The sequence below is a fragment of the Rhagoletis pomonella genome, unplaced genomic scaffold, assembly GCF_013731165.1.
Source record: "Rhagoletis pomonella isolate Grant_MI unplaced genomic scaffold, Rhpom_1.0 Rhpom_scaffold_05054, whole genome shotgun sequence".
Taxonomy (NCBI): Eukaryota; Metazoa; Arthropoda; class Insecta; order Diptera; family Tephritidae; genus Rhagoletis; species Rhagoletis pomonella.
The window spans coordinates 1-7714 of record NW_023463602.1 but is presented as its reverse complement, the minus strand read 5'-3'; the positions used below and the strand labels follow the sequence as shown (position 1 = coordinate 7714).

The window sequence follows — 7714 nt, the reverse complement described above, 5'->3', positions numbered from 1 at the left end:
CATTCGCGCTCAGACTATAGTAACTGTTGGATAGAAATTGCCATTGCTGCCATTAGACGTTTGATAGACTTGCAGTGGGTTTTGCTGTTGTTGTTGCTGCTGCTGCTGCTGCTGATAAACAATTTTGCTTGCATGTTGCACATGTGTTTGCTGCTGTTGTTCCGTCTGTGCCAGTGCCTGCTGCGTATGCAGATGCTGTGTATGATGATTTTGGTTGGACTGATACGTCGCTAGATTTTGTTCGCCATTACCCAAACGGACACCAACACCGACACCAATGCCATTGTAGCCACTCTGCTTGGCATTCCTAACACCCTCAATTGCTTTTGCCTCGTAATTACTGCTATTACCATTCGCATATCCATTGCTGCCACACGAACCTGCTGACCCACCATTGCACAAGCCATTGTTGTTTTTGTATACTTTCGAAAGGCCATTGGTACGACTATTGCACATCCCAACACTACTACGAGTACCGTTACCACTAATTTTTTCCATTTATATTACTACCGCCCGCTGCTTCACACTTCACACTGACTTTGTCACTGCCATTGCTTATTGCCGTATTGTTGCTGCCATTACTTTGAGTAGCAGCAGTCTTGCCATTGCCAACAGCATTCCATTGCCATTGCTTCAATGGTTCGCCGATTAGTGTAATTTTCACGGGCTTGTAAATGTTTGCGGTTGGCGCGTGTTTTCCTGTGCCAGCGGCTGATGTCTGGGTCAGCGTAGCGGCTGTTGTGGGTGCTGTCGCTGTTGGCTTTTCCCACGCGATTGAAGCACGTCGCGGTGCCATTGCCAACTGTTGATTGTTGTAATTGCTCAGAGTGGTCGATATGATGGTGTGACGTCGTATTTGTTGAGATGCTGCTTCTGTAGCTGCAACTGGGAGATTATTATTGCTGCCATTGCAGTTGTGTTGCAGTTGTTGTTGGTGGTGTGGACAAAGAGTGTGGTTGTTGCTGTTGTTGGCGCTGCTGCATATGCTGTTGTTATTGCAACTAGCTGCGGGATGATAATGCGTCGTGTAGCTGGTGTACTCGGGTTTACTTCTATGTGATTTTCAATGATGGCAAGCGGACACAATGTTGGGGACCAAAAAGAAATGAATAGAGAAGTAGAGATTAGAATGGCGTTATGTTGTTTTATTTACAGTACAATTCGATGTCGTGCAATTTCGTAAACTTATGAAGTGATTTTGGTATTAGTATGAATATAGTGGTATGTATGTATGTATGTGTGTACATATAACTAATCGCATGCTTCTTTTCTAACTTTCGTTTGCACAATTGAATGCTTTCATTGACTAACCAAAAACTTTTCTACAGATGTACCTTTTATAGTATGTAAGTACAATACACATTAGGGTGGTCTAAAATAAATGCATGCGAAGAAGGAAAATCCGAATTTTAATGCTCTCATCCCCTAGGATTGCTCGAAAAAATATACCCCGGTTTTTTAGGTTTAGAGGTCGCTCAACCTGCTCAAAGTAAAACAGCAATTTGTAGAATTGGTACACAAGTATTGAAAATCAATATTTTTCGATCGGAAAACTTTGGTTTTCTTTAGGAGACTGCTCATAATAATACCCGACTGTTTATTAGTTTTTTTAAAACTGGCGCTTTTTTACGGGTCGCCCAATTACACTTTTTTGAGGATTTCAGGGGTGCCAGGGGTGCTATAAAAAGTAGTTAATAATGGAAAATGGTTTAATAAACAAATGGGTTTGTTATTCAAAGTCTCCTGAAGAGAAACAAAGTTTTCCGATCGAAATTTTTTTTTTTTGATTTTCAAGAAATCTATACCATTTCTACGAAAACTGGTTTTTCCCAAAAAAAATACGTGGAAAATTTTGAACGACCTTTAAATAGTTTTTGATTAAAAAAACTATAAAAATGGGGTATAATTTTTTCAGTATAGAACAATCTTAGTGGGTGAGGGCATTAATATTCCGACTTAGCTTTTTTGGACCACCCTAGTGTACACCCATGCGATGTACTTGGAAGAAGTCCAACAGAATTCTAAAGACTTAGGAGCGGCTAGACTACCCCATAAAATTATGATTTCCTTTAGGTAAGACTAGCCTTGCTCCGACACAGCTTTCAATCATCGAGGGTGTCTGTGTGGTAAATCCATTTTCCAAAGCACAGATATGTGCCGTGTGGTCTGGAAACTTTAATTTAGCGCTGCCATTTTTAATTGTCCAAACATTATTTCCTAATACTGAATTTCTCTCAGGTCGCCTCTCAGGCTAAGGTGACGACTTCGGTTAGCGCGATTTTTACTCGCACGGCGTCGCTTTGACACTGAAATGCCTACATTTGGTATATTGTGGTTTTGGAAAGTCACTCGTATATTAAGAAAGGGTTTTAGCTTATATTCTTCTTCGTCTTTCTTCTGTATTCTTTATTGGCGAGGAAACTGCCTAAGCGATTTTGGCCGAGTCCAGAAAAGCTCGCCAGTCGTTTCCCTTCTGTGCCCACTGACACCAATTGGAAATACCAAATGAAGCTAAGTAATACTCCACCTGATCTTTCATTACTTTCAGAGCGGTAGCGTTTCGGTCCATTCGTACGACATATCCAAGCCAGAGTAGCCGTGTATTTTAAATCGCTTCACAACGTCTATATCGCTGTAAAGCGCATACGGCTCATCTTTAAATTGTCTGCGGTATTCGCCATCACCAATGCGTGAAAGCCCGCAAGTTTTCGCAGAATTTTTCTTTCGAAAACCCCATTAGATGTTTTTGCCTAATCTAATATTAAGAAATCAGCACGGCTTTAAGAAGGAAATATCCACAGAGATAGCTTTTATTTTGTTAGAGGATCTTGATTTTATCGGCGTTAATCCTGTAATTCGTCAAGGAATCAGTAATCTTTTGAATTGTCGGACAGTGGTGTGTGAGAGGGGTGATCTCAAGGGAGGCGAACTGAGGCACTCCACAAGGAGCCGTCCTCAGCTCCGGCTGGACGTAATATTAGAGCTAGACGAGTGGAAGAAGGGACTTCGATTCAATAGCAACACGTGCAATTTCTTTGCAGACGGCTCCCAAATTCTTGACGGAGTGGGAGCGTGATATTCTGTTACAGCAGCGGTATCTCCTTTGACACTCTGCTCCCTTTGGAAGTTCGCGACTTAGCTAACCTGGCTCTTCCTAACTGAAGAATATTGCGGACCCCAGAATTGGCAATTTTCTAAACCTCGCAAAAAAGTTCATTATGATTAAGGTCTTAAATCATGCATCCATATCCTTGACAAGACTAGGGACCAGCGATTGGTTTGCCCGGTAATCAGGTTATCTAATTAAAACATATTATTCTCTAGTGTATGTTATTTTTGTAAACTGAATAAAAAAATATAACCATATACCTATAGTAAACACCTTGCAAACTAAATTTCCCGAAATCTTAACGATATCTTTCGGATTATCTCATTTCTGTAAGATTTTTTTACAATTCGTCAAAGAAAATTATATGAAGTGGTTGACACGAACTCGTAAAGAAATTTCTGTACGAAAAATAAAGAAAATTCTGAAAAAATTCTCCAAGAAATTCTTCACATAGCAGCATTATCTTCATTGCTTTACCGATTTTCTTCAGAAATTTGTAAAAGAATCGAAGTGTGCATAGTTTGTGTCATTTTAGAAAATTCGGCAAAAAAATCGGATGAGATCATTACGAATTCTTTAAAGTTTCTCTACAACTCAAAATACTCCGAAAATATGGTTTACAGGGCAGATGGCCCAATATACGTATATTGGTGCAAACACCCACTATCAAATTTTAGTGGCTTACACACTAGGTGCTGCATAAAAAGTTTTCGGTCGCTGTACGGTTCCATTTTAAGCGATTTACTAACATTTAATTAAATAATTTTGTAAGTGAGCAAACTAAGTACTTGTGTATGCAGGTCTTATGCATTATTTTTGAATACTTATATATAAAAAAAAAAACGTTCTAAGCATTCAGTTGCACAAATTCAATAAACAAAAATACTTTACCATAAAATGTTTCTTGTTATTTTTTGTTAATGACATGAAGGCATTACCTCACAAGTCTATTAAATTGCCGCATGCAATTAAAAAAGTTTCAACAGTTTTAAAGAATTTTTTGTGTGTTTCACATTTTTAATAATATATAGTTTTATTACCTAATTAGGATACTACGATCATTGCATTTATGTTAATAATTAAAAATAATTTGAAAAACAGTTTTTAAAAATTGTTATAAGATTCATAAATAAAATTGACAAAGCTATGGGGCTTGCTAATGTTAGCGGTCATTTCAAGCTATGTATACTCGTAAACCTATTTATGTACAATACTATAATATACAATATAATTTTTAATACATTTCAAAGTGTTATTTTCCATTTCAATTTAATTTGATTTACATTTTTCATTCCACTTTTCTTGTAGAATGCGAGATTTTGGATATAAAAATGTTTTTACTTCACAAAATTTCAACATAGTAACAAGAAACGTCTTAGCACTTTTTGTTTATGATGCAAAAATCCTGCGTTTTAAAACAAATTTAAGTTATTATAATAAAACATTAAAAGCTAAAGTGCTGAGGCTGGGCTTGCTTAAATTCCTCACTCTACTATGCCGGATCAGTCGTTTTTTCAGTAGTTTTAGTTTAAAGACTTAATTTCTTAAATTCCACTTGAATTTGCTTCTAAATAAATAAATTATAATATCAATTACCATTTCTTTACATATACATAAGTTGAATCTTATCAAAAATATTTGCGAGCAAACTGGAGATATTCTGTTCTTCTTTTCAGCTTGTTTTTTACTGAATATACATTAGGGCGGGTTAAATTTTTCCTCTACTTCGTTTCGCCGACTGACGTATTCTACTGGCAATTCATGGAAACGTAGCTCTTAAGGGGTTTCGAGCCCGCTTATTTTTAATGTTTAGTTAATATCTAATTCATAACCAATTTATTTTTCTTAACTTACTTCAGTTCAATTAAATTGATGCGATAAGCAACATATTTTTGCAAAATGGGTATCAAACTAAGGTGGCTTAAGAAAGATTTATTTCCAAACAAAATTTTGAAGGGTGCCGCCACCTGTTTAGAAAATTTAATTAAAAAACTTTAAATGTTTCAATATGGGTTTCAAAACTAACTGATTCGTTACTTCGCTACGACACGAAATTAATGCGGACAGTGATAAATTCTTTCCTTTGAAAAATTCGTCTAATTGCTTATGCGCAAAATCCATATACACACATTTCTTAAAAAAAAATTACAAAATATATCTAAAAAAAACTAATTGATTAGGAATTAACGACTAAAATTAGAAATAAGGAGGCTCGAAATCTATTTAAGAGCTATGCTTCAATGGACTTTTTTAGTCAGAATTGCCAATAGAATACTTCAGTCGCCGAAGCAAAGTCGGTTATGTTTGTTAAGAACAAATCGACCCGCCCTAGTGTACATATTTTGTTTTAGTATTGCTAGTATTATGTACATACAATGTATGTATTTTTTTCTTATCAAAAATTTTCAATCATATTTCGATTAAATTTTGTTAATTTCATTTATATTGTCTTTACTTTCATCCAAAAATAAGTCATACTTATTTCAAATTGCTTGTTAATTTTTTTTTTCTTAAGTGCTACTTTAATAAACATAGCTTACTTTGGTTTTAAATTAACTATAATAAAACTTAAAAAAAAAATATTTCATATAAGAGCAAAGAAACTGTAATCGAAAAAAATGTAAGCGAAATTCTTTTCAACTATTCATCAGTGTGTCCTTGTAGTGAACAGCAATAACTAATTTGAAATAAATTTTCGTTAAAAGATGAATAACTCACTCAGTTTTCAACCGGTGTTTGAAAATAAGCATTCGTTTTACTCGCTATTGAATAGTCTTGTAGTAAATTCAGAGTTAGTATAGCTGCTTCATAAAATAGTGCCAAAATACATCGCCAAAGTTTAATCAAGACGTACATCATTCGAGATTTCGTTTCTACCAAAAAAATTTCGCCTTTTGATTGCACCTTTCTCTTTTCGTTTTCGGTTATAAAATAAAGGCAAAGGGTGGGAAAATTTGTGTTCGCTTCTTAAAATGCCGCCCTATTGTAAGGCAAGAAAGCACATTCCTCGCGCTTTGAAGCTTTGTCAGGGGTGACGGTTGCCCTCAAAATCAGATAGTTGCTTAAAACGACAGGGGTTTTAAGGGCGCAAAGGTATGCAGTTCAAGCTTTTGGGGGTGTTTGGCCGATTTCATATTTCGATTCTTGTTTTGCTCGATAAGTTCTTTATGAAAACAGCACTTCACGGGTACTTTGGAATTTATAATTTGTTAAAAATCTGAATAAATAACTAATAATAAATTGAAATAATTCAAACAAAATAAACTAATACTTGGTGGTCATTTAATTTGTAAAGCTCATCTTTTTTTGTATACATATTTTTTTTTTACTAAGTATTAACTCATTTTAATTTCCTTATATTTCTTGGTAGTGACTAACAAATTAATTTGTGTTCTATTAGCTTTAAAGACAAGATGAACAATTGTCAATACATGAATAGGTTATATGTAGTATACAAATAATGTTAATGGCGCATAAAACCATAACAGCCATGATAAGATCACAAAACAGTACCTGTTCTTCGCCAAAGCGTAGTCTATAAGTTTTTACCAGTTGACACAATTCAGTATAATGTTTTGGTGCGTTATTGTGTAATAATGTGCAAGTAGGTGTATGCATGTGTTTGTGTGTGTATGTGTGCGTTAACATAATGCATATTTTTTATTTAAATATATTATTATTTTATTTTTTTTAAATATAATAATTCCCGAACCCCATTTAAAAAAGGCAGCATGAAAGAGAAATTTATGAGATTAGCTATTTTTATGAAGCAATATACATACTTTTATAAGGAAGTGTGAAAGTAAGAAAAAAGGTTGGAAAAAATTTCATGTAAATAGTGTACATATACATATACGCTCTGTAACTAAGTATAGGCATATACATATCTATGAATATATGAAGGTTTACATAACTATTCAATTATGCATAGAAATTTTGAAATTAGAAAAAAATTAATTATTTCTGGAACGTAGCCTAACTGAAGTATGTACTACATAATTAAACAAGCACGTTAATTAATTCCCCTCTTCCCAACTCCTACAAACCATTGTATATAATTGGTTGTTAGTATTGTTTTTTTTTTTGTCTTTCTAATTTCACGAAATTTCGCAAAAACAAATTGCTTAAGGCAAAATTCGTTGTAGATAGTGAAAGAAACAAAAGATGTTCGTCGCAAGCAAATCGCTTACATTGCGCACACGTAAATGGAGCCAATTGGCCCAGCCATGGCGGTATGCAACTAGGCCGCGATAATAGTGATGATGCATGTAGTTGCTGCAGTTTGTGTTGTAGCATGTCAAAATATTGCACGAAAGCTGTCTGCAATTTGCAGCCAAACAACGCCAACTATGCAAATCGGCGCAACTGCGCGTGAAGCGCAACAACGTTGCACATGCAAATGCAACAAGCCGTTGCAAGGTGCTATCGATGCGACTAAGGCACGATCGCCAGCCATCATAGTCAACAGCTACACCAACACCAACACCAACACCGATGCCGCTTTGGCTACTTGGCGCTGTGATGCCGTTTAGGCAACCGATTACAATGCCACCGAAGTTGTCTTTGAAATGTTGCAATTTGCGGTGAATTATAGTGAAGAAGCGC

At 35.4% G+C, this 7714-nt stretch overlaps 1 protein-coding gene across 1 annotated transcript; it reads right to left on the bottom strand.

Moving 5' to 3' along the window:
• Positions 1-484: 484 nt before the first annotated feature.
• LOC118754988 lies at positions 485-7707 on the bottom strand. Its single transcript, XM_036489850.1, has 2 exons — positions 7300-7707; positions 485-1052 (listed from the first exon to the last, which is right to left on the bottom strand). Exons 1-2 carry the CDS (start codon positions 7335-7337, stop codon positions 485-487), a joined length of 606 nt encoding a protein of 201 aa, XP_036345743.1. The 5' UTR covers positions 7338-7707.
• Positions 7708-7714: the final 7 nt, after the last annotated feature.